At 47.1% G+C, this 27,190-nt stretch overlaps 1 protein-coding gene across 3 annotated transcripts in view; it reads left to right on the forward strand.

The window, feature by feature from the left end:
- Positions 1-27,190, forward strand: part of ARMC9 (armadillo repeat containing 9) — a 151,459-nt gene that overhangs the window by 104,174 nt on the left and 20,095 nt on the right. For all 3 annotated transcript variants that reach the window (XM_043578145.1, XM_043578144.1, XM_043578146.1), the window contains exons 20-21: positions 14,015-14,119; positions 26,987-27,102. In XM_043578145.1, the coding sequence (XP_043434080.1) occupies positions 14,015-14,119; positions 26,987-27,102 (221 nt within the window). The remainder of the gene's footprint in view (positions 1-14,014; positions 14,120-26,986; positions 27,103-27,190) is intronic.

Below are 27,190 nucleotides of genomic sequence, written 5' to 3' on the forward strand. Positions count from 1 at the left end.
TCTGCAACCAGTGGCCTCTCTGTGTATTACGTCCCCACTCTGGAGGGCTCCCTGCGTAGTCTGTCGGCCAGTCAGAGATGATGTTTATGTGCCTGAAGTCAGGAGGATTTCCACCTGCTGCCACTGAACTATGTATAGGTTGAGGAACACATTTAAAAGCGCAGAAAATTTGTAAGTTCACCCAAGCTTTTAATTTTCACTGCCTCCCTGCCCCTGGGGCTTTCTGCCTGTATTTGTAGTTTAGCAGTGAGTCAGAGATGCATGGAGATTTTATCATCTCAGTCTTTCTGCAGCTTCCTTGCTTCGAGATATCCCCCCTTAGCTTCTTGGCTGCTCTGTTACTTGTTACCGAGTCCACACCTTCAGCTGGTAAAGCTGTGGGTTTTCACTGCCTGAAATAGATGGGAACTCCCCAGGCCAGTGGACCGTAGATGTGCCTTTCTCGCCGGGCTGCAGGAGTGCCTCCCCAGGGAGCAAACACTTCTCGGGTTGCTGTCTGCCACTGGTCATCTTCCAGAGTTCTGAAATGAGGGCTTTTAATAAATTTGTCACATTTTGCACTTGGTTTCTGTAGAGGGGAGTTGCCTGGCCTACTCACTCCTATTACCAGATGCCGTCAGGCACTACTGTGGGCCCTGGGGATACAGCAGTGAGCAAAATAGATATTCCGTCGGGAGAAAGCAGACCTTCAACAGATGAGCAGCCAGAACTATAACATGTCACATGACAGTGCCTTGAAGAACAGTCAAGTGGAAGGGCACCAGGGAGCAAGCCCCATGACCGTAGGGACCGCAGAGGTCAAGGTCCTGAGATAGAAGCGTACTTGGGTGTTCTAGGAACCAGGAGAAACGGAGAGGGAATAGGCTTTGGGGCAGAGAGGATAGCAGTGGTCCGATCACCACGGGCTTTGAGAAGGACATAGGCTTAATGTATTCTGAGAGGAAGGAAGCTGTTAGAAGATATTTTGTGAGAAGTCCCATTATCACTCCTCTTGCCTTAAGTGCAAAGAGTGCCCATTTACTGCTTCAAAGTGAGAAATAAAACTGCCGAGTGAATTCAGTAAGTCATTGATGGGGCTTGACTTTCGTGCACTTGGATTCAGCTTTGAGGCACTGAGTTCTGGGCCGAGGAGGCATTCTGGCTTAAAAAATCATCACCCGTCTTGGAACCGGGGACCCTTGTTGGGTCCTGACTCGGCCACGTACGAGAGTCGGTTTCTCTAAGTGGGCCAGTTGCCGGCTGTCCTAAACAAGAGCCGCGCTCAAGCCAGGGTCTAACCCGTGTGACACATAGTCGGTAAGACGGTCTACGTCGTATGTGAGCGCTGACAAACCGTGAGGGTAGCAAACCGCCTGCTTGTCCAGGCACCCAGACTCTTCGAACTGCGAGGTGACCTGTGGTTGCTCCTTTTCACTCATACTCTGTCATCATCTTCCAGAAACTGTAGCTCATCGTTCTGAAAGTCACTTTCATCTTCCTGTTCATTTCCTCTTCTCCACATCCTTGCTTAAATCTCATCCCTGTGCCCTGCTGATTGCTCAGCCCCGTCTCTTTCCTTCCCAGCCTGCATGTGGCCGCCAGACCATCTTCCTACAGCAGGGCTTGGGGCATGCAGGGACACGAGCACTTGATTTCAAATCGGGGAACATTTTAATCTTTCCAGAAAGTACAGAAAATAATATAACAGACAGCTGTGGCTCTATCCCTTCATCCGGCCCCACCCCCACCCCGCCCTCCCTTTCTCCCAAGAGTCAACCACTGGCCTGAAGTTGGCGTATACAATTCCACGGAGGATTCTGTGCTTTTATAATATTGTTCTGTTTCCGTAAACAAATACGCCGTTGTTTCACGGGTTTTAATTTCACGTAAATGGCTTGGTACTCATTAAATGAATCATTTACCAACTTGCTTTTTCCACGTAATGTTATGTGTCAAGAGATTTATCCGTCCCAATGCGTGCTGCCCTGGTTCATCGATTTAACTGCTGCGTGGCATTCCATTGGATGCTTTTATCCATTCTTTTCTGAGAGACAGCACGTTGTTCCTGTGTTTTCCACAGTGCAGCGAGGAGCTTCTTCACACATGCCAGTGCTTCTCTGCAGCACGCACCTGGGCCTCGGCTTGCTGCGTCACAGGGTGTAAGAGTCTCACCTTCACCAGACCCCACCACACTGCTCTCCAGAATGGCTGAACCCATTTACACGTTTACATGCTCCCTTTTAAAAAATACTTCTGGGGGCGCCTGGCCGGCTTGGTCAGTGGAGCATGTGACTCTTGACCTCTGGGTTGTAAGTTTGAGCCCCATGTTGAGTATAAAGATGATCTTAAAAAAAATAAAATCTTGGGGCACCTGGGTGGCCCAGTTGGTTAAATGTCTGACTCTTAATATTGGCTCAGGTCACGAGCTCATGGTTCGTGGGTTCAAGCCCTGCTGTCAGCGTGGAACCTGCTTGAGATTCTCTGTCTCCCCCTCTCTCTGTGCCTCTCCCACACATGCACACTGTGCTGTCTCTCTCTCTCTCTCTCTCTCTCTCTCTCTCTCTCTCCCTCTCTCTCTCAATAAATAAACTTTAAAAAAATTAATAAAATCTTTTAAAAAAAACCATTTCTATGTTCCCCATTACCTAATAAAATGCTAACAGTGCATTCAAAGCCCTACTCAATGAGACCCCAGTCTACCTTTATCTTTTCTTTCACTACCAGGTTTATTTCTTCATCTATAAAAATAAGGATAAATCGTCATTACGGAACTGTTGTGAGATTAATGAGTTAATCCGTGGCACATAATGGACACACACGAAACTGATAGTGTCCTTTTCTTCTTTTCTGTCCAGACAGAATCCTTGTGCTCCTCCTTCTGGAGCTATGCAGAGTCAATCTAATCCAGAAAAGCCAGGGGGCGGAAGGTGGGGGGGTTGTTAAAGCCAAGGCGAGGATACCATCTTGCTCCCTGATAGATAGCTCTTTGGCAGATCACTTTATTGTTGCAGCTCACTGGGGTCTTGGGTCAGATTCTTGTCCCATGTCATTGTGCTACCCATATCCTCATTGCAAGTCCAAGGTGAGAGGGAACTGGCGGGGCCAGGCACAGAAGCCTCTCCGTACTCCCCCAGACACCCTAGGAAATGACAGATGCTTACTGACTATGGGACAGTGACTGGCTAAATCTGAATAAGAAGGAAGTGGTTCAAGAATCAGACTGCCTGGGTTTGAGTCCTGCCCCACCACTTACCAGCTGTGTGGCCTTGGGCAAGTTGGTTAACCTCTCTTGGCTTGGGGCACCTGGGCGGCTCAGTCGGGTTATGATCTCTCTCTCAGCTTATCTCACAGCTCATTGTCCTTATCTATAAAGTAGGAATATAAATACCCACTTCATCAGGTGGTTGCAAGGATCCAATGACATAATCCCAGCAAGACGCTAGCACAGACTCGATGCGTGTTAGCTGGTTTTAACATTAACATCGTAATCCAGAGGCAGGCTGGATTGGAGCGGTCCAGAATCTTCCAGGGCAGGGGCTCCTCACGTGTAGCCCGGCCAGAGCTAGAACTGAGGCCACTGAATGGGTAGCCCCGGGTGGAGCTGGGGGTGGAGAGCAAGGAGGAGAGAAGTTGGGCCCCCTCGGTGGGTAGACAGGGGAAGGAGCCTGTTGCCAGTGCAGACTTCCAGTAACAGCGGGCCTGGGAGGTTTTTCTTGAAAAACATAATGAGTTCAGATTCCTACCTTGCCCTCTGTCCCCACCCCACCCTGGGCACTTGAGAAACACTGACGGAGTCTTACTTTTCAAATCTCCTTCGTCTAGATTCTACGAGGGACTTTGAGGTTCATCTAAATGTTCAGAACATGTGTGGTTTCTTGAATAATAGTTTTTCCTTACGACATTCTTGCTGACACGTGAGAAAATATCTTCATTATGTCAGGGGCGTGGTTTTCACTTCTGGGGTGGGGGTTTCTTGTTGCTGAGCCCTACCCCTGCTCACTCCCATTCAGGGGCACACCCAGGCTTTGTCCCAGGGTCTGTTGCTCCCCTGAGCCTCCCACCTCCTGAGCATACTCATGGAACCCCTGTTCAGAAGGAACTACGATTCGGGTTGCCCGAGTCCACTTGTCTGTATAAGGCATGGTCTCTGGACCATGCTGTGTGCTACGTATTGTAATAAGCTCCCTTTTCACAGAGCAGCTATGCCCCATTCTCTGTATATCTTGCTATTTTCACTTAGACTTCAGAGAAAGTTTAAGCAAGCAAACTAGCATTTAGCAGCTTAGCTAATGCAAAGCAAAGCTTAGCTAATGCTAATGCAAACTTAGCATTGAGCAGCTAAAGCAATGGATTAAAAGAATCAGGGAGGGGCACCTGGTGACTCAGTGGGTTGAGCATCCGATTCTTGGTTTCGGCTCAGGTCATGATCTCGCTTGGGAGATCAAGCTCCACATTGGGCTCTGTGCTAACAATGCAGAGCCTGCTTGGGATTCTTTCTGTCTGTTCCCCCCCCCTCCCTCTCTCAAAATAAATAAACTTCAAAAAAAAAATATATATATATATATATGTATATATATGAATCAGGGAAGTAAAGGGTGTTGGGTTTTCTCTGGTTTCTATCATGTGGTCACTTGTGAACTGAGCTGGTGGTTAGACCAGCTGTCAGCACCCCGGGATGCGTTCATTCTGTGAATGAGGAAGTTGCTTCTGGAACAACTTCTCAACATCACGATGAGTCCTCCAGGATCCAGGGCCCACCTGCATCCGCAGTCCCGGGCACATACTCAGAGCTGCAGAAATGGGAAGGATCCATGGCGTTGGGGAAAATATGTTCATTATACTGCCCGCCAGCTCACCTCGATCCACCCTTTCTCTCCCACGTGGAGTGATTTTCCCTTATTTTCACAAAGAATGAGATTTGCAATTCAGTGTTCTGAGAAGGTGTCTCAAATTTAAACTGCTGGTAGAAGTCTTGTAATTATTTCAAGTGGAAAACACACTTGATACTTTCACTTGTCATACGTAAAACCACTTGAATGCATTCTGCTCTCCGCATTATATCTGGAAGAATCTGAGTTTTCAAATGCATTTAGTGGTCCACCTTAGTTTTGTTTTCAGGCCAGTTGCTCAGAATCTGGTTTGTCTGGAGTATTATGTATCTAAAGCCTCCAGTTAAGAATCTGGTAGTGTCATAAGATCACCAAGCTGCTACGGGGAAGCTTCGTATTAGAACATCTAAATTCATCTCAGCTCAAGTGCCTTTTTTATGAGGCATTCTTCATTTCTGGAAGTAATCAGTTATCCCTGATCTGCACCTTTAGTAACCTGATGCATTCCGCTCAAGTACATAAAGACCAGTCATTTTAGTAAAATTCCTCCCAACAATGGTATTTAAAACCCATCCTAATGAGGCATCTATTCTTGAAGCATTTCCTTATCCATCAGCTCCTTGCTTCGCAAAGTAGATTTCAAAATATGTTTAATTTGGAATTCACAAGCAGCTGGGAAAAGTTAGCAGCGTGGCTGGCGCTGTTTTCACGGGGTGCCTTCCGGCCCCGGGGCGCCGCCACGCTCAGCCCCTCGCGCCGGATCGCGGAGAATAAAATTCTTCCCATCTAAACTGGGGGAAGCTAATGGAAAGGAGTTGCTTCCCTCCCCGGTAGACCGCATACACTCTAATTATCACGGAACGTCTCCCGGGTTTGTCCGTTGCAGAAAGTGCTTAGACATCCTCAGTGGTTTCAATCTGCTTGGCACCCACTGAGAAAGTAGAGCAAGGGCCCCGCTATCAGCAGGCATCGTTTCTGGTAGGCTCTCTGCTTACATTTCCCACCGCATCCAGTGCTTCCCTCTGCCTCCCCAAATCTCCCTCTGCACATAGTTTCCCAAGTGCTGCCACAAACGGATTGAATAGCACTGAATTAAGCTCTTGCTTCTCTTTGTTAACTTGCATTTTCCAACCCAACTGGTACAGCTCATCTTACGTGCGCTCTTTACATTTCAGAAGTCCTAACGTGCCTCTGCTTCCTTTTCACTGATGGTAGTGTTTCTTAGGAAAACCAGGGCTGTTACTTGTCTCTATCTGTACAGTACATGGCTTTTCAAAACCGGAGAACTTAAGAAATGTCCTCAGTCTGTAAGTCGTGATTTTCAGGGAGGCAGCCAGATGATCTCATCTGACGAATGGAGAAACTGAGACACGCCGACAAGAATCATGTCTTTTTTTTTTTTTTCAACGTTTTATTTATTTTTGGGACAGAGAGAGACAGAGCATGAACGGGGGAGGGGCAGAGAGAGAGGGAGACACAGAATCGGAAACAGGCTCCAGGCTCTGAGCCATCAGCCCAGAGCCCGATGCGGGGCTCGAACTCCCGGACCTCGAGATCGTGACCTGGCTGAAGTCGGACGCTTAACCGACTGCGCCACCCAGGCGCCCCAAGAATCATGTCTTTACGAATTCACAGCCTCAGTACGCTTTCTTAACCAAGAACTATCAATTTAGTCATGATTGCCATGTCCGTTTTCCTGCCTTTGTGCATTTTACACTAACCTAATATTCTTGGTGCTTCCCTACCACATGCACCAGAGGAAGCAAATTCTCCAGGCCGACTCTGGAGCCCAGGTTCTCTCTCTGGCCCCGCGCTCACGTATCACACTGTGGTTCGAGTTAACTTCCATTGAACGGTTTTATATATTAGAGACCAAATGCAGAAATTGCCCTGTGTTTCTAGAGACTGGGGAGGGCCTATCAGTTGTCAATGAATTTAACTATAAAGTAGTTGTGATTAAAAAAAAAAAATACCCCGGCTTCAACTTGTTTTAACTAAAAAAAAGAAAATTGAATACATATTTCAATGACTCTCTTTTTTTTTTTAAGTTTTTTTAATTTATTTTTGACAGAGACAGTGTGCGAGCATGAGCTGAGGAGGGGCAGAGAGAGGGGGAGACACAGAGTCTGAAGCAGGCTCCGGGCTCCAGGCTCCATGCTGTCAGCACAGAGCCTGACACAGGGCTCGAACTCATGAACTGTGAGATCATGACCTGGGCCGAAGTCGGACACTCAACCGACTGAGCCACCCAGGCGCCCTTCAGTGACTCTCTTACTAGCAAGTTTAACTTGTGCTGAGAGTGTGTGTGCTTTGTGTGTGTGTGTGTGTGTGTGTGTATGTGTGTGTGCGCGCGCGCGCGCGCGCAGGTTGATTTGCAAGGGAGTGTCTTACATAGGTACTTGTCCAGGGGAAAGAAACACCCTTGCTTGCACGGGCTGAGGTTAGCCATCGACCACTGATTTTTCATCGAAATGGAATGTGGACGTTTGTGTTGTTTCCTAACGTTTCATATTCCGCCCTGGCAGGGGAGTGGTGTATCACCCGTACCTCCGTGAAACTGTGATTCATATGACCTCTTCCAGCCAGTGCCTGCAAGGCTTCGGTCCCTGGAAACGGGATGAAATACTACTCCACTGCCCGGAGCTCCCCGCCACTCGACCCTGACCACAGGGCCATTTTCCTGAAATAATCCTGTAATGTACACACTGTTCGATCGCTAAGATGTTGGCATTTTAGTAAACCAAACTCTAAGCCACGGCGGCACTGTAACTCTCACCTCGCTGTCCCAGAGCTGACCTCAGGCAGGGCCTCACAGATAGCATTTCCTTTAAGGACGCCGAGTGAAATTTCAGGATAGTGGGTGTACTAACGCTGGGCCGAGGTGCCGACTCAGGCGAGGCAGCGGGAGGAGAAGGCAGTTGCCCCGTGGAGAGGAGTCAGGACTGGGGGTGAGGTTGCTCTTGAAGGTGGTGGTTCTAGGGAGGGCAGGAGTGCACTTTCTGTCTGGGATTAGACGGGACAGGAAGGCGAAGGATGGGACCGAGGGCTCCGGAATGCCGCTGCGCCCTGCCCTTCGCTCTCTGCCCCGTTGAGCTCCCTTTCAGCCAGGCGTGGGGACCCTCGGGCCTCAGAAGACCCGGGCAATCCAGCCTCAGCTTCCTCAGAAACAGGCTTCTCTGCAGGGCCCCAGGGGGCGGAGTCCCAAAGATCTGGGCAGAAAGGGGCTGCCCCCAGCTTAAAGTCGAGACTCCTGGCCTCCAGGCCAGCCTGTCACTGCGGACTGGTCACTTCTCTCAGGCCCAGGGTCCACACTAGACACAGTAGGTGTAGTACAAGTAATCCAGACGGAGGCACTGCGAGAGCTTCAGATGTGAAGTGCCAGGGAAATAAATGCAAGGTGGGTTCTTCAATGGTGCTGCGGCACGAGGGCATCACAGGGATGCTGTCGTATGTAAGCTGGCGGCGGAGTGTCCGCTCAGCTGCCCAGGCCACAAGTAAGACAATGCTGATTGTTAGAGAAGGCTCGGTGCCTTTAGGGACCACCTAGAATAAGTCAAACCCCCTTTTCTTAAGACAGCCTGCCCTAGGTGACGTTATCTAGTGATGGCAGATGGCCCTGTCCATCTGTGTGCTAAAGAGAACTGAGAGAGATGGCCTGTCCCCCCAGCAACAGCCCTGCCTGGAGGCTGCCCTCACGGGAAGGTGAGCCCTCAGGTCCCTTGAAACCTGACTCAGATAAATCAAATTCACAAGAGACCAGGGCACGCAGAATGACCAGATATTGGTTTGAAAATAAGGACCGGCCACACACGTTTGCAGAATGGAGCTCTTTCTTCTTGTTGGCAAGTTCAGAGGAGCCAAATTACAGGTTGTTGAGTGGGCAAGGAATCGGGGGAAGGATTGATTAGAGATGATCTCAGGGACCGTTGTCACCAGGCCTGGGGCATCCCTACACCCCAAGGCTGGACCAGCACTCGACTGCCAGCTTCCTCAGGGTCCCATCCTCCCTTTTCTCACTTCCATCGCCACCCAGCCCCCTTCATAGACACATTCCTTCCTTAGTCCCTGCCAGGTGAAGGTCTGGTCTGTTTTGGGTTGATCTCATTGCTGGTCCCCCCACTACCCAGTTCCATCCAGTGGTAACATCTGGCAAAACCGTAGTATATCACCACAGCCAGGATTTTACCACTGAGACACTCAAGACCCCGAGGATCTCCATGACCACCAAGGTCCCTTTTACAGCCACCCTACTTCCCTCCCACCCCCTGTCCTCCATGGCCCCTGGCAACCAGTAATCTGTTCTCCAGTCCCACAGTTTTGTCATTTCAAGAATGTCACGTAGACGGAATCATATAGTTTATAACCACGAGGACTGGTTTGTTTCACACGACGTAGCTCACTGGAGAGTCATCCAGGTTTGTGTGTGTCAGTAATTCCTGGTGTGGGTGTGCTGCGGTTTGTCTCATCGTCCTCCTATGGGGACATCTGTCATTCTCTGTTTTGAGTTATTACAAGAAAGCTGTTACACGCATTCGTGTAGAGTATTGTATGACCATGAGTTTCCCTTTCTCTGGGATAAATGCCCGAGAGTGCAATTGCTTGGTCGTATGTAGTTGTGTGTTTAGCTTTTAAAGAGACTGCCAAATCTTCCCAGAGTGGCTGGACAAGTTTGTGTTCCCACCAGCAGTGTATGAGGGATCCAGTTTCTCTGCATCCTCTCCAGTATTTTTTTTTTAATACGTTTATTTATTTCGAGAGAGAAAGAGAGCAGGGGAGGGGCGGAGAGAGGGAGAGAGAATCCCAAGCAGGCTCCACGCTCTTAGTGCAGAGCCAGAAGTGGAGATCCAACCCATAAACCATGAGATCATGACCTGAGCCGAAATTAAGAGTCAGAAGCTTAACCGACTGAGCCGCCCGGGCGCCCCCCTCACCAGCATTTCTCATGTTAGCCATTCTGACAGATGAAGAGTGCCATCTCATTGAGGTTTTAATTTACATTTTCCTGATGCCTAATGATGTGGAATATTTGTAGGTGCTTATCTGCCACCCATAGATCCTCTTTGGTCTCTTCATGTCTTTTGCCCATTTTCTAATTGGATTGTTTGGGTTTTTCCTATTGAGTGTTGGGAGTTTCTGGTATGTTCTATAATCAGATACTAGTCCTTTATCAGATATGTGGTTTCCAAATCTCTTCTCCCAGTCTGTAGCTTTTTATTCTCTTCGGAGGGTCTTGCAGCAAAAGATTTTTTAATTTTCAATTAAACCCAGTTGATCAAATGTTTCCTTTTATGGAATGTGCTTTTGGTGTCAGGTACCAGAACTCTTTGCCTCATGGATCTTTAAGACTTCCTTCTATTTTTTTCTAACAATTGGATAGTATTACATTTAAGTCCATGATCCATTTTAAAATAATTTTTAGATAAGTCACGAGAGTTCGATTGAGGTCCATTTTTTTTCCTATGCATGTCTAGTTGTTCCAGCGCTATTTATTGGAAAGGCAGTCCTTCCCCCATTGAACTGCTTTTACGCCTTTGTCAAAAATCGGTTGGGCAGGGGTGCCCGGGTGGCTCAGTCAGTTAAGCGCCTGACTCTTGATTTTGGCTCAGGCTGTGATCTCATGGTTCGTGAGTTTGAGCCCTGCGTCCGGCTCTGCAGAGCCTGCTTGAGATTCTCGGTCTCCTTCTCTCCCTGCCCCTCTCCTGTTCGCGCTCTCTCTCTCAAAAATAAATAAATATTTTCAAAAAATCAGTTGGACATGTTTGTGTACAGCTGTTTTGAGGTTCTCTATTCTGCTCTGTTGATCTCTGTGTCTGTCCCTCTACCGCATAGTCTTGAAACCTGTACCTATAGAAGTCTTGACACGGGGTATACTGATTCTTCCCACCTTATTCTTATTTTTCAACATTTTCTTAGCTGTTCTAGTCCCTTTGCCCTTTCCATATAAATTTTAGAATAATGTTGTATATATCTGCAGAAAAATCCTTCTGGGATTTTGATAGAAATTACATTAAATTTATGTACCAATTTGGGCAGAACTAACAACTATGTTGAGTCTTTCAGTTCGTGAACAAGGTAGGTCTTTCCATTTATTTAGATCTTCGGTTTCTTTCATTAGCACTTTATAATTCTCAGCCTACAAGTCCTATACATGTTTTGCTGGATTTACACCTAAGAATTTTTATTTTGTGTGAATTATAAATGATACTGTATCTTTAATTTCAGTGTTTTAAGTTCATCACTAGTATATAGAAATTGATTTTCATATATTTATCTTGTATCCTGTGACCTTGCTGAACTCACTTATTAGTTCTAGGATTTTTGAGGGGTTGATTCCTTGGGATTTTCTACATAGACAATCATGGCATCTCCAAATAGAGACAGTTATTTTTTTTTAATGTTCATTTATTTATTTTGAGAGAGAGTGAGTGAGCAGGGGAGGGGCAAATAGAGGCAGTTCTGTTTCTTCCTCTCTGATCTATATGCTTTTTATTTCCCCCTTTTTTTTTTTTCTTGCCTTATTACTCTGGCTAGAACTTCTAGCACTAAGAATGAATAAGAATGAATAGAAGCAGGAATCCTTGCCTTGTCCCCAGTCTTAAGGGGGAAAGCCTCCAGTCTTTGATCATTAAGTGTAATGTCAGCTATACGTTATTTATCGAGTACTCCTCTTTTCCTATTTTTCTGAGAATTTTTGTCATGTTGAGTTTTTTCATGCCTTTTTTCCATCCATTACTATGATCATATGATTTTTTTTTCTTCACAAACCCCTCAATATTATGGATTACGATGTTTAAATTTTAAATATTGAACCGGACTCGCACTGCTGGAACAAACTGCACTTGGTCATGGCGTCTAATTCTTTTAACATAACTGATCGGTTGCTCCATTCTATTTGTTAAGATTTTGCTGAGGATTTTTTTTACCTTTCTCTTAGCTTGGTTGTTAAGGATTTTTGCATTTTTATTCACGAAGGACTTTGGTTTATATTTTTCTTTTTATGGTACTGTCTTTCTCTGGCTTTGGTAACACAAAACCTTCATGAAATGAAATAAGAAGTATTCCTTCCTGTTTTGTTTTCTTGGAAACATATAGAATTGGTGGTATTTTTTTAAAAGTTTGATAGAATTCTCCAGTGAGACCATGTAGGCCTAGAGATTTCTTTCAGGGGAATTTTTAAACTATGAAGGAATTTCCTTAGTAGTAAGAGGACTTTTCAAGTTATCTTAAAATTATATCAAAATTTCATATTGAGAGGCTTGTGATAGTTTGTGCTTTTATCTGTGTTGTCGACCCCATGTGTGCAGAATTACTCATAGTGATCCCTCTTCCTTTTGATATCTCCCGGATCTGTAGTAATATCTTCTGTTTCGTTCCTGACATTGGTCAGGATAATTTTATTAATCTTTTCCAAGAACCAGCTTTTTTCTTTGACTCATTTTCTCCCTTGTTATTCTCTCTTCCTCTTCATTGATATCTGTTCTTTATATTATTTTCTTGCTTGTGCTTGCTTTGGGTTTATTTTATTCTTTTTCTATGTTCTTGGGACTTCCTAATTTTTCATTTGCCTCAAGAATGTAATTGCTCACTGAAGCATTTTTGTGATAACTGCTTTAAAATCTATGTCAGATCATTCTAGTAGCATCTCCGTTACCTTGATGTTGGCATCTATTGATCGTCTCTTTTTGTTCAGTTTGAGAGAGCTTCCTGGTTCCCGGTATGATGAGTGATTTTTTATTTAAGCCCAGATATTTTGAGGATTATAAGACTTTTGATCTAATTGAAACCTTCTGTTTTAGCTGGCTGCTTCTGATACTGCTCTGGCGGCGGGGTTGGGGGGTGGGAGGTGGCGGTGAGTCTCCTCCTCATTGCCGCCAGGTGTGAATAGAAGACCAGGATTTACACTCAGCCTCTGTTGACACCCAGGGGTGGTAGGGGATGGGAGGAGACTCCTTGTTACTGCAAGACAGGGGTGGGAGTTCCAGATCCCTACGCAGCCTCGACTAGTATCTCTCTAACTAGAACAGGAAGGAGTGCCTCATTAGTGCTGCCCACAGAGCCTCCCCTGGCACCACAGAAACATGTGGGCAGTGGTAAAAGCATGAATCTCCACCAGGCCTCCTCCGACGGCATCAGAGCATGGAGAGGGGGTAGCTCGTCACTGTCGGCTGGGAGGCTGGGCTCTCCACGTGGTCTCCACTCTCTCCTGGGGATGGGAGAACCTCATTACTGCCCAGGAGGGATGAAATTCCCCCTCCTTACTCGTGTCACCCCAGCTGAGGATGTGGGGGTGCCTGATGACAGCCCAGTGAGGGCAGAAGCCTGGACTCCCGAAGGCCCTGGCAGGTGTGGTTGGGACAGGGCCACAATATTTTCTGTGGTGTTTGGTTATTTTCTAAAACTTCTGTCATTGCTAGGCCCTCCCTTTCCCGGTCCTTCAGCTAGAGGAGCAGGCTCTGGGGAGACTTTTTTGTCTCCGCCACTCAAACGTTGCTGGGCTGCTGGCTTCTTCAGCTCCCGAGTGTGGAATCTGTAAGGAACCAAGGAACCCCAGGGAACTCAGCACCTTTCACTCCTTGTGTCTTTGGGGACCCAGCCAGTCTGCCTCCTTCTCTCTGTCTTTCAGGGTGTCTTGTGTTTATTTTATGTTTAACGTCCAGTGTTTTGAGGCCGTATTTGGTAGGAGGAATAGGGAAAAGTATATCCACTCCATCTTCCCAAAAGCAAAACAGCTCTTCTCTTTTTGATGAGTCTTCTTACTTATTGACTGTAAACTGCTTGAGCACAACAAGCCTATAACGTACAGTTGCTGAAGGCCTGTGCCTGTGAAGGTGCTTCATAGTTCTTGGTGGACTGGCCTGGCTATTCATATGGTCCCTTGACCTCCCAGAGAAATTCTGAGAGCTGTGACTGAGGGAGACTGTCAAGTGTCTCATTGAACCCCTTCACACCTGTGGCCGTGGAGGTGTCCATAGGTGCCCAGCTTCCGAAAGAGGTGGGCTGGTATTTTCCCTTTTGGCTTCATGGTTCAGGCTATGAGCAGAGGACAGACTGCCCCTGAAGCCGTTTGAAATGCAAACCCACCAGTTGCTGTGGTTGGGCAGACGCCTTCTCGTTCCGTTGGCAGATGCCCACTTGGGGACCCAGCTGTCTGGGAATGTGCAGCAGGGGGATCCAGAGCACTGACCCCCGTGTGTCCTTTGAAACAGGAGGACCATGACACTATGGAAGCTGATCTGGACAAAGACGAGCTGATCCAGCCCCAGCTTGGAGAGCTCTCAGGCGAGAAGCTTCTGACCACGGAGTACTTGGGAGTAAGTACCACATGAGGGGGTGGGGGAGAAGTAGAAAGGAGAGATGGGCCACTGATGCACTTAGCCTTTGCAATGACACATGACTGCGTGGTTTGGTCGATACTACGATACTACGATACTACGATACTATGTTTATGAGAGTGTTGGCCAGTCTGCTTCCAGCGGTCCTGAAGAGCACTGTGGCCCTAGCTACCTGTCACAGATAGAGCTGTCGGTGAACAGAAAAGAGATCAGGATATAACACGAGGGCACATGTCAGGAGCCTTCCTAACGTCCAAAGGTGTGCCCGCCTCAGTAGTAATCACCCACCTGTCCAGCTTCTTAATTTTCGTGTGCCTTATCTAGTAGGAGGGAAGACTGGCGGGTTTGCAAGTCATCGGCACACCGGTGATGGCTGAAGCCATCAGAGCAGGCGAAGAGATGCCTAACGAAGCAAAGGGTGGAAAGAGAGAGAGAGAGAGAGTGAGGGGCTGAGGACAGAGGGGCAGACCAGCATGTCAGGAGTGGGAGCAAGAAGCGGGGCCTCTGAGAAGGACAGAAAGTGACCAGAGAGGCTTGAGGAGAACCAGGATAATGTAGCGCCATGGGAATCGGAACGGAGGAGTATTTCAGGATGGATTAGGTGGCCAGTCCAGGCATCCAAGAGGCCTGTGGAGTCACACATCTGAGATGGGGCCATCATCTGAGCTCAGAGAGCTCCCCACTGACTCTGATGCCCATCCAGCTCTAGGAGCCCCTGGTTACCACCCACCAGCTAAACAGGGGAGGGCGTGAGGAGGGAGCTGCCGATTGGCCAGGAGAGGATGGCAGTGTCGGGGGCCCGCCCGCAGGTGTCTCACGAAACCTTGATCAGAAAGCACATCAATGAACAGGTGGAATGTTGGAGTGTGAGGTTTCTGAAGGGAGGAACAAGAGATGGGGGCCTGTCCGCTCTCCTGGGACAGACAGGAGAGCACACAGGAATGAAGGCCATTGGCATTAAAAGGAGCTCCTGGAATTTTGAAGCTGGTGTTTGACTGGGTCAGTCCCGTGGGCTCTGACATCTCGTATTAGTCAAGTAACTGCTGGAGCAGAAGGCCAGGAGCCAGTCTTTCAACAATCTTTGAACAACTTGCTCAACAAACAAGTCAAGGACAGTGACTTGAGAAGGAAAAGAATGTGGGTGCAGGTGGCATGAGCCTTGTAGGAGTAGACAGAAGCAGAAAGTGCCTTCCCATCACTGCCCCCATCCTGGCCCTCCTCATCTCACCCTGGGTACTGTTCTCCCTGGACACCTGCCCCAGTTTTCCTCACCTGTCAAGGAATTTCCGGGGCCCCAGGCTGGGGTACAGAATCTGCTGGTGGAACTTGACGTTAGAGGACAGCCAGAAGCCCATCTGTAGGAGCTTTGTAGGCAAGGGTTTTGGATTTTCTCCCAGCCTGAGCTGGGAGAGTACGGGAGCAGGGGAGTGACTCAGTTTGACTTGTTTTAATGTATTAACTTGGGTTTTTTTGGTTGGTTGGTTGGTTTTTTTTTTTTGTTTTTTGTTTTTTTTTTATGAAATTTATTGACAAATTGGTTTCCATACAACACCCAGTGCTCATCCCAAAAGGTGCCCTCCTCAATACCCATCACCCACCCTCTCCTCCCTCCCACCCCCCATCAACCCTCAGTTTGTTCTCAGTTTTTAACAGTCTCTTATGCTTTGGCTCCCTCCCATTCTAACCTCTTTTTTTTTTTTTTTCCTTCCCCTCCCCCATGGGTTCCTGTTAAGTTTCTCAGGATCCATATAAGAGTGAAACCATATGGTATCTGTCTTTCTCTGTATGGCTTATTTCACTTAGCATCACACTCTCCAGTTCCATCCACGTTGCTACAAAGGGCCATATTTCATTCTTTCTCGTGGCCACGTAGTACTCCATTGTGTATATAAACCACAATTTCTTTATCCATTCATCAGTTGATGGACATTTAGGCTCTTTCCATAATTTGGCTATTGTTGAGAGTGCTGCTATGAACATTGGGGTACAAGTGGCCCTATGCATCAGTACTCCTGTATCCCTTGGATAAATTCCTAGCAGTGCTATTGCTGGGTCATAGGGTAGGTCTATTTTTAATTTTCTGAGGAACCTCCACACTGCTTTCCAGAGCGGCCGCACCAATTTGCATTCCCACCAACAGGGCAAGAGGGTTCCCGTTTCTCCACATCCTCTCCAGCATCTATAGTCTCCTGATTTGTTCATTTTGGCCACTCTGACTGGCGTGAGGTGATACCTGAGTGTGGTTTTGATTTGTATTTCCCTGATAAGGAGCGACGTTGAACATCTTTTCATGTGCCTGTTGGCCATCCAGATGTCTTCTTTAGAGAAGTGTCTATTCATGTTTTCTGCCCATTTCTTCACTGGGTTATTTGTTTTTTGGGTGTGGAATTTGGTGAGCTCTTTGTAGATTTTGGATACTAGCCCTTTGTCCGATATGTCATTTGCGAATATCTTTTCCCCATTCCGTTGGTTGCCTTTTAGTTTTGTTGGTTGTTTCCTTTGCTGTGCAAAAGCTTTTTATCTTCATAAGGTCCCAGTAATTCACTTTTGCTTTTAATTGCCTTGCCTTTGGGGATGTGTCGAGTAAGAGATTGCTACGGCAGAGGTCAGAGAGGTCTTTTCCTGCTTTCTCCTCTAAGGTTTTGATGGTTTCCTGTCTCACATTTAGGTCCTTTATCCATTTTGAGTTTATTTTTGTGAATGGTGTGAGAAAGTGGTCTAGTTTCAACCTTCTGCATGTTGCTGTCCAGTTCTCCCAGCACCATTTGTTAAAGAGGCTGTCTTTCTTCCATTGGATGTTCTTTCCTGCTTTGTCAAAGATGAGTTGGCCATACGTTTGTGGGTCTAGTTCTGGGGTTTCTATTCTATTCCATTGGTCTATGTGTCTGTTTTTGTGCCATAATGTATGAAGTTGTATTTTCATTCTGGTTGCATGATGGAAAATGGACTATAGGGGGCAGGAGTGAAGGGAGATGACCCGAGGAGGCTCGGCCGGGGTTCCACCCTCACCCCCCGTACCACCACTACCCACCACCTTGCCTCTGGTCATGGTCAAGGCCTATAGCCCATCACAGCCCTTTGAATGTCTCAAGGATCAAAGGAATCTAACTGACTGTGGAGGCTCTGTTTACTTTCAGTCAAGTGGGGAGGTGCTCCAGAAACGTTGGAAATGAGGCAGTTGGGTTCCAAGTTGTTGATGGAAGTCTGAAGCCCTAACTAGGCTTTGTTTCCCTTCGGAAGAGCACTGACTTTGGCAGGGAGGGACTGGACTCCATTTGATAAGATGTGCGTTTTTGAAAGCAAGGCTCTCCTGGGGCACCTGGGTGGCTCAGTCGGTTAAGGGTCTGACTTTGGCTCAGGTCATGATCTCATGGTTCCTGGATTCGAGCCCCACATCAGGCTCTGTGCTGACAGCTCGGAGCTTGGAACCTACTTTGAATTCTGTGTCTCCTCTTTCTGCCCCTCCCCTGCTCACGCACTTGCCCTGTCTCTCTCTCTCTCTCTCTTTCTCTCTCTCTCTCTCTCTCTCTCAAAAATAAATAAAATATTGAATGAATGAATGCAAGACTCTTTTGCTACATAGGCAGGAGATGAGAATGGAACAGGCAAGTGGGTGGGGCATCTTCAGAGGTGGAAGCCACGGCCAGGAACCCAGCCCTGCAGTGTTGGGACTTTCCCACAGACACAACCACGCAGGCATGCGATGGTCAGCAAGGACATTCACAGAACTTGGCGAACCGAAACCAAGTGTGAATGCAGAGCGATTTACAGCCCCTCTCCCAGGTGAAGTAAATGCTTATGCGATCTTAGGTTGAGGATGGTGAAGGTTTTTAAACAGCAACAAAAACCAAGGCACAGAACGTCTGGGACTCCCAGCTTAACCGTGCCGCTTGGTGGGGCACAAAGGGCAGAGCTCTCAGACCAACCAGTAACCCGGTAACCCAGGGCAATGGCATCTGGAAATGGCGTCATCCTACCCTAGCGTGCAGTTCTAAATCTCCCTCACGTATCTTCACTATCCTTTTACCAGGAGGACATCTTTGAATCCAGCAGAAAAGTTCCCTGCACGTTTGTCAGTTACTTTTTGGTGGAGACATGAGTAACACGAGTACAAAGTACAGAAAGAATTCATTATATAAACGTGAAGACCCAGTGTCTTAGCTTCCTGGTGCCGGAAGGACAAATTAGTATAAAACACCGGAAGTTTATCCTCTCACAGTTCTGGAGGCCAGAAGTCCAAAATCAAGAGGCCCACACAGCCACGCCCCCTCTGAAGGCCTTGGGGGAGAGGCCCCCATGCTCCTCCAGCTTCCGGTGGCTCCGGGGGTTCCCTGGCTGGTGGCTGCGCCCCTCCAGACTCTGCCTCTATCTCCACAGGGCCTTCTCCCCTTCTCTCTTTTGTGTCTCATAGGGACGCTTGTCGTGAATCTAGGATAATCTAGGATGATGGCTTCATCTCGAGATCACTAACTTAATTACATCTGCAGAGACTGCTTTTTGCCAAATGTCACATTCACCACATTCACAGGTTCGTGGGGTTAGAACATGAGCGTGTCTACTTGGGGCCACCTTTCAACCCTCCACACCAGGTCACCGTAGGATCTCGTCATGGAGGCAGTTTTAAAGTTAGAAAACCATGTGGGGCAGCCACTGGGTTACTGGACACTCCCAGTTTTGCCGTCTCTGCCCATCAGTCTTGCTAAGCTGCCCTCAGTCCCCCGATCTTGATTTGAAATCGACAGCCTGCCAGCCTCTGTGTGGGGCTCATTGATTTCAAAGAGCCGTGCCTTTGGCTCCGGTACCCACAAGGCTTTGAGTTCGTATCTCCACAACTGCTCGTGCCCAACGAGGGAACCCGCTAAAAACAGAAGACATTTCACCAGGGACTGTGTGCCCAAAAGCATTCACGCCTCCTCTTCTGATGTACGAGGTAGACTGTAGATTTTTCAAGATCACTTGAAAGATACTGACTTTTTGAAACATTGTATCAGAATATTCTATTCAAAAAGTTTTCACCGAATTCATGCCATTTGCCTAACACATAGCAGAATGCCAAAAAGTTTAAGACCTAGCTGTCACCTTTGAGAAGTTTATGAAAGACACAGAGCAGACGAAACTGTGCTCTTGGTAGGGATGCAGGTAACAGCAAGGGGTGGCAAGTGGGGCAGCAGATACTGTCGTGCAGGACAGAACTAGCCCAGGCTCTCTCAAAGCCCCAGACCCTCAACGTGGCTTAACGATAGAGCCTAGGACCCTCCTCAGGCCTCCTTTCCATAATCCCAGGAACCGGGTATGGGACACACCAATGATTTAGAAACTACTGGCTTGGGGGTGAGGGTGGAGGTATGGCAGGGGCAGCCCATCGGTATTGGGGGATGGAAGGAAACCATTCCCAGGATTCCTGGACCCAGTGGCTCACCCCCTGCTAGGCATTTGGAGCCACGTCCTTCCCAGAAGGGCCCCGCTGCCATCCTGACCCTCCCGAGTGCAAGCAAACAGCTCCTGTGCACAGCAGAGCCCAGGCCACAAACAGTGCCGCCAACCACTGAGAACTCAGAAAGCTGGGACGAGAGAACAAGTCACTTCCTAAGCTTGCCTGAGCGTGGCCATGGTCACGAGAAATGTGCTGCTTACTCGTAATTCTGGTAGAAAGCAGCACGCCTTGTTTCTTCTTTAGGCCGTGACTGTCAGCAGGTCAAGACTGATGATTTGCCAACTTCTCCTTGCTTATTTCTGAATTTTTTTTTTTTTTTTTTTGTATCATCCATACTATGCTGAACAATCATTTAATCCTTCCTGAAAAGAATGCCCTGATCTAAATAGCTGTGTCGCCTCGGTTAAAAGGGGTGTGGATACGTATCACAGAATCTCAGCTTTTTGTTTTTATTTCACAGTTTAAACCTATTATGAATTACCTTTAACCACAGTAATGGGCACATCTTAAGTCAGTTCAGCACACGTCATGAGCCAAGCCCTGTGCAGACCACTTCGTACATCTGACTCCATTTAATTTGGTCCACAAACTACGGGGGAAATCCTGCTAGTGTCGCATTTTCTAGACAGGAGAGCTGAGGCTGAGAAAGGGTAAGGGACACTCTCAGGTTGATTTGAAGCTGCTTGCCCTTGCCCGTTGCCACTAAGCTGTGCCACCTTCTGGAAGAGCTGTCGACTTTCCAGTGAATTGCCTGCTGCGTCTGAAAATTCAGAGAACTCCAGCTGTGGCCTAGTCACAGTTTTCTGTCTGGTCTAAGTTTCCTGCATAAACTCATTTTGCGGGGGATGCCTGCTGTAAAAGCTGATCACTCCCTTCCCACCGTTTCCTCCCTCTGTCAAATGGAGACCCAAATTCGTTTAGTTTTCCAGAGATTGCCTGAAGGACGGGTTAGCCCTGCCTCCGAAGAATGTGTGTATGGAGGCGGGCCTGGGAATCCACATCTTTATTACTGCCACCACCCCCCACCCCGCCCCAGTGGTCCTGAAGCCCGAGTCTGGGCCACGGAAACTTTGCCACTTGGGCGGCGGGCACAGCTGGCCAGGGTGCAGGGCCGAGCCCGTCGGAGACAGGGCAGGGCCCCGGGCCCCTGCCATCCCACTGCCCGCCGTGGAAGCACACGGAAGGGCCTCGGTTTGCAGTTTTTGCTTTTAGGTTTCTTTTTTCAAATGTGTCTCCACTTTGGAGCTTATTCTGATCACTTTCCAGTTATTCCTGCCCTGACTGATAGTTGAAGTCTCAGTGCTCTCTACATATTGGGAGATGAGGTGCAACCAAAAGTCCACATTCTTGTGTGTGAAAACACAACCAAACAAGCAGGCGAGAAAATCCCAAGCCGCAAATATTCCAAATCCATTTCTTTTTCAGTTTGTTTCTTGTATTTTTTTTTTAAGTTTGTTTGTTTGTTTTTAACTAATCCCTATACCAAATGTGGGGCCTGAACTCACAACCCCAAGATTAAGAGTCGCATGCTCCTGCTACTGAGCCAGCCAGGTGCCCTGTGTATGCTTCCTTCTAATTATAAAAGAAATAGGGGCACCTGGATGGCTCAGTTGAGGCTCCGACTTCAGCTCAGGTCACGATCTCGCGGTTCGTGAGTTCAAGCCCCACATCGGGCTCGCTGCTGTCGGCACACAGCCTGCTTCGGATCCTTTGTCCCTCTCTGTTCCCCTTCCCTGCTTGTACTCTCTCAAAAATAAATAACACGTTAAAAAGAATAAATTTAAAACATTAAAAAAAAAAAGATGAGGGGTGGGAGGGAGGGGAGGATGGGTGATGGGCATTGAGAAGGGCACCTGTTGGGATGAGCACTGGGCGTTATATGGAAACCAATTTGACAATAAATTTCATATTAAAAAAAAAAAGTCCCTCTAAAGCCTTTTCCAAAATAAAAAAAATAAATAAAATAAAACAATAAAAAAGAAAGAAATACATGCTTATTATGGGAAAGTCCAAATAAACAGTCTAAACAACCATAATAAAACTCCACCCACCCAGAGGCAATACCACTGTTCCTTCTGTTATTCTTCCATTTCTCTCTGCACCTTCTCTTTCCTTTATTAGTTAGGACTGGCCCAGCTGCAAAACGCGGAGAATCTATCCATCCCGCTGATAAATACTGAAGGATGTGGACTCCAGGCTCTTTGCATGTCTTTCTACACTCTGCCTGTCAGTATGAAGGGAAGACCCAGGTTTTGTGGGACCTCTGGTTTACAGGGCTTGGGAAGGCTTCTTTCAATAAAGGAATACAGAGTTAGTTATGAAGTGGATACTTAATCCGAATGGGAATGAGAAAATAAATCACAGTAAAATTCAAATTTTAAGAATTGACAGAAAAGTGATGTTTTTATTAATTAGCTGCCTTGCATACCTTATAGGGGTTTTTGTTTGTTGGTTTTTGTTTTATGCCTTTTAATTGCCTCTACCCATATAATAATGAGTCTGTAATGTTTTCCACGGAGAGAAAAGGAAATTTGTCCTTCCTGTAACATATTTGATCAAATTTTGTTTCTCATTATTGATAGACTGGAAAAATCTTTTGGCCTCACATTTAGTTTTTGGTAATGCTGTTGTATACATCTTTAGGATTGTCGCTAAATTTGAGAACTCCCTCCTCAAATGTCTTCCACAAATAAGCTGTAAGATTTGGGGATATTTCAAGTTTTCTTGCACACTGATTAGTCATAAATAGCCTGACAACGCAGGGAATTTCTAGAAGCCATTCCTACCCCCGGACAGCTAGCGAAGGTTTGACTGTGCACCATGATTGGGAATCATATGAATCTATTCGAAACCTGAATTAAGTGTCATCGAGACTCAGCGCGCCCTTAGCCAAGTCCCAGATTGTCCCCCCTTAGCTAAATCCCAACACCACGCCACCAACATGAAGGGAAGTATGGCAAGGGAAGTCAGAGGAGGAAGAAACAGCAGAAGGGAAGTCAGAGGAGAAAGAAACAGCAGTATTAAGTGCTTGCAGTTAAAATACTTTTGCAAATGTTACAAAAACACTGGGCCATGTGAACACATCGCTAGGGCTTCTTCTGGGTCTTGAAGCTTCAGTTTCATCCACTCCATGGTAGTTCTGCCTCAGTGAGGGAGCCCCTCATTCACACGCTTGTGGCCTCTTGGTCACGAGATGGCAGAGGGAGCTCCCGGCACAAACCCATGATAAAGTCAGGAAGAAGGCCCAACGGGCAGACCAGCCAAATCTACCCCTTCTATGGTGCTCCTTCCCAGGGTTCCAGCTGGCGACCTCCACTGGATTCTTACTGGTCAGAACTGGGTCACGTGACCCCTAGCTGCAAGGGAGTCTGCAAAAGGGAGTATGTTTTTATTTAAAAAAAAATTTTTTTTGATGTTCATTTATTTTTGAGAGAAAGAGTGTGAACGAGGGGAGAGTCAGAGAGAGAGGGGGAGACAGAATCGGAAGCAGGCTCCAGGCTCTGAGCTGTCAGCACGGAGCTTGACATGGGGCTCCGACTCACAAACCGGGAGATCGTGACCTGAGCCGGAGTCGGGCACTCGACCGACTGAGCCACCCAGGCGCCCCAGGGGGGAGTATTTTTAAGTAGAAGCATTTGCGTGCCAGTAGAATCAGAGTACCGTTGGTCAGGAGAGAATGAATATTGGGTGGACCGCAAAGAGTGTCTGCTTCAGCCTCCATGTCATCTTCTGCGCGGTGGGTGGATTGATGGGTGGATAGAGAGAGAGAGAGAGAACTTGTGTTTCCTTACAAAAATTCGTACTGCTTTATTAACATGTCACAACTTACGTGATTCGCCGATTCTCGAAAATTAGTCAATGGCAAATAACATTTTTTACCTCGATTGACATGTGTTGACCATCTTTTGCTATTAAATAAATTACATTTGGCTAAATCATATGCGGCATTTTTTTATTGTGGTTCAATAAGCTGCATTTTTTTAGGAGCAGAACCTTCTTTCAAGTGAAATCTCCATCTGTCACACAGATGAAGGCTGAGTCCTCTGGACGAATAAGGTGGCTGCCAGGGACCCGTTCGTTCCATTCTCTCTCCCAACAGCCGCCGGAGCATTTCTGCAGAACTCGGTATCGTCCACAGGTTGTTGGACTAGGGATCGTTTCAGATCTTCCCGGCCTAAAAGGGCCGCACTGAAAGTGAGGGGCCCAGAGAGGGGCCTGGGGACCTGTGGGCTACCGGGTGGCTCACGCTACAAGCACAGCACGTTGTCGAGTGAGAAGGAAACGGACCCTTCTGCAAGGCAGCTGCCCTGACACGCTGGGTCCTGCGCACTTAACCCTCTTGCCCAAGGGCCTTTCCTCAGGCGTTTGAGGAACAGCCCAGACAGTTCTGGCCCACAGGCCAGACTCCGTTTCTTCATCCCCTGGAAACCAAGACAGATACCATCCACCTCAAGTTATTTCTTAGGCCTGTGTGCCTTTGAAGAGATGGTATGGCTGGGGAGCCTGGCTGGCGCAGTCCGTAGAGCGAGCGCCTCTTGATCTCAGGGTTGTGAGTTTGAGGCCCCCTGTTGGGTGTAGAGAGTACTTGAAAATAAAATCTTTAAAAAAAAGGGTGGGGGGAGATGGTATGGCCGACGGTTTTCCAAAGGCTGAAACACTCTCCAATGTACGTGATACGTTCCCGCTCCTCTAGGAAGGAGTTGGGAGGGTGAGCCCAGAAGGACCGTGGAGTGGAGGGGCAGGGGGAGGGTGGGGCTGGAAGGCACCGATTCACCGTCTCCCCTTTTCCAGTAGCTAAGGACTTCACCTTCTGAGCCTTCTTTGGAAAGACCCAGGCGTTCTGTCGGGAAGTATGGAGAGGGAAAGAGAAACGCGAGTGTTCCTGGGGTGCCTTTGAGAATCGGACCTGAGGGGCCTGCTTCCCTGATGGGTCGTGCAGCCTGTAAAGTTGCCCCGCCTACTAGATGGGGCAGCACGACCGTGAGCCGAAGGGAAGTCCCAGTAAAAGCAGCCGGCGGAGTGAAGTGACTGCGGTTAAAATAGCCTCTCTTTGCAGATCACACAGGAGATACAAAGGGTACCGCCTGCTAGTTCTTACTGGGAAAGCTTAATTATGTTCCGTTTCCGGGGTGCCTGGTGGCTCAGGTCATGATCTCGCGGTCTGTGAGTTCGAGCCCCACATCAGGCTCTGTGCGGACAGCTCGGAGCCTGGAGCCTGCTTCCGATTCTGTGTCTCCCTCTCTCTGCTCCTCCCCCACTTATACTTGCTCACTCTCTCTCTCTCTCTCTCTGTCTCTCAAAAATAAACATTAAAAAAAAACTAATTATGTTCCATTTCCTCCCCAGAAGCTCACACTTTCTCTTTCCTCTTGTCCTGCTCCCCTTCACACTCCCACCTGTCCGCCCCTATCTTCACCAGCCCAGGTGCGGCCCACCCTGCCCACCCTCCCTCGCTGGTGCTGGCCCCACAGCACAGTGAGGCCCTTTTTTTCTCCCTACCTCAAACACGAGATAGACCTTAATAACTTCTCAGCAAAAATCAAGAAATCAAAGATGTAATTCCAATTTTTAAAAAAGTGTCTGCTTTGTTGTTGTTGTTTTTACTTTTTATTTTCAAATAATTCTAGGTTCGCAGGAATTTGAAAAAGTGTAGAGAGGTCCCGTGTGCCCTTCCCCCCAGTTTTCCCAGGGATCCCATCTTATAGGACTGTAGCACCATATCATACGGGCAATCCACACTGGCACAATCCACAGACTTTATTCAGATTTCACTAGCTTTACAGTAATTTCTCTTTTAAACAAATTTTCTGAAGTGTTAATATAATCATATTAGAGAACACTTGGAAAATAAAGAGAAAAATTCCTCTTGGTTCTACTATCCTATCACTGTATTCATTTTCGTGTATATTTCCTTCCAGCCTTTTGTGTAATTTTAGCATAATTGAAGGCATCATTTATGGACAGCTTTATAATCTTTTAGTAAATGTTTTAAATAAGCATATTTTTCATAACCTAGTCTTTATCATTGTAAAAGGCCACTTACTATTTCGGATGAATATGTTGTATTTCACTTAATTCTTCCCCTATTACTGGACACCTAGATTATTCCAGTTTTACTCTATGACAGTTTTGTAGCAAACAACTTTGTTTATTTGATGTTTCCCGTATTTGGGGTTCTTCCACTAGGGTTTACACCCAAAGATGTGAACATCGTTACGACTACTTAAAACACCAAATTACTTCCCAAAGTAATTGAACATTACTCAGCTTTCCCTGCCACTAAGGCTTTTGATTCCTGCCAGCAGCGGGTGGGATCCTTTCTTTAATTGTCACTCATTTAATAGATGAAAAATGATACTTTTTTGTGTGAAATTGTATTTCTAATTACTTGTAAAGTTGATCATTTTTTTCCTTCCTTTACTGGCGATCTATTCTATTTTGTGACTTGACTATTTGAATTCTTTGATCGCTAATGGACTGTTTCACCTACCGATTTGTACGAGCTACTGACCTAATGAAAGTCTTAACCTTTCATCTGTTAAATATGTGCAAATATTTCTTCCCAGTGTGTTGTTTACCCATTCATTTGGCTTATCTCTAATATATAGGTGGAAAGGTGGCTTTTTTTTAATTAAAAAAAAAATTTTTAAGGGCACCTGGGTGGCTCAGTCAGTTAAGCGTCCAACTTCGGCTCCGGTCAGGATCTCACGGTTTGTGGGTTCGAACCCCACATCAGGCCCTGTGCTGACAGCTCAGAGCCTGGAACCTGCTTTGGATTCTGTGTCCCCCTCTCTCACTACCCCTCCCCCACTTGTGTGCTCTATCTCTCTATTGCTCTCTCTCTCAAAAATAAAACATTAAAAAAAAAATTTAATTGTTTTAAAGCTTTTTCATTTCTTGAGAGAGAGAGTGTGAGCAGGGGAGGGGCAGAGAGAGAGGGGGAGACAGAGTCCCAAGCCGGCTCCACACTATGAGCGCAAAGCCCAACACGAACCATGAGATTATGACCTGAGCCAGGATCAAGAATTGGACATTTAATGGACTGAGCCACCCAGGCACCACTGGAAAGTTTACCTTTTGATGAAACCAAATCTGCCCATCTTTTTTTTCTTCTCACTTTCAAAACTCAGTCTTCCCAGAGATGTAATTGTTACTGTATTCAACTGTTTTCTTCTCTTTTCCATGGTCTGGTTTTTTTTTTTTTAATTTATACTGCTAAATGGCATAATACGCAAACCTAAAGGAATTTTTCCCCCAATTTCTGTGTATCTGAATACTGTGTGATCCTTCTTCACTTATTTGCAAAGCCTCTTACTCCTATAGGTTACTTTATTGCGTGTAGTATCTGCTACCTCTAGGTCAGCTTTCAAGTAGGTGATTTCTCCAGCCCATCTCCCCTTTCCTTCCACCAGATCATGACCAACACGGGGAAGATGAGGCGGAAGGGCCTGGCCGGTGTGCAGCGCAGCGCCGACGAGCCCCTGTGCCGGCCCGTCACCCCTGGCGGCCACAGGACGGGGTACCCAGTGTAAGTCCGGGCTAAAGGAGGCGGGGATTTCTTAAGCTTTGTTTTACCTGCAGTGTCAGATGCGTGTATTGAAAAATCCGAAATAAAA

Source organism: Prionailurus bengalensis, chromosome C1 (genome assembly GCF_016509475.1).
Source record: "Prionailurus bengalensis isolate Pbe53 chromosome C1, Fcat_Pben_1.1_paternal_pri, whole genome shotgun sequence".
Classification (NCBI taxonomy): Eukaryota; Metazoa; Chordata; class Mammalia; order Carnivora; family Felidae; genus Prionailurus; species Prionailurus bengalensis.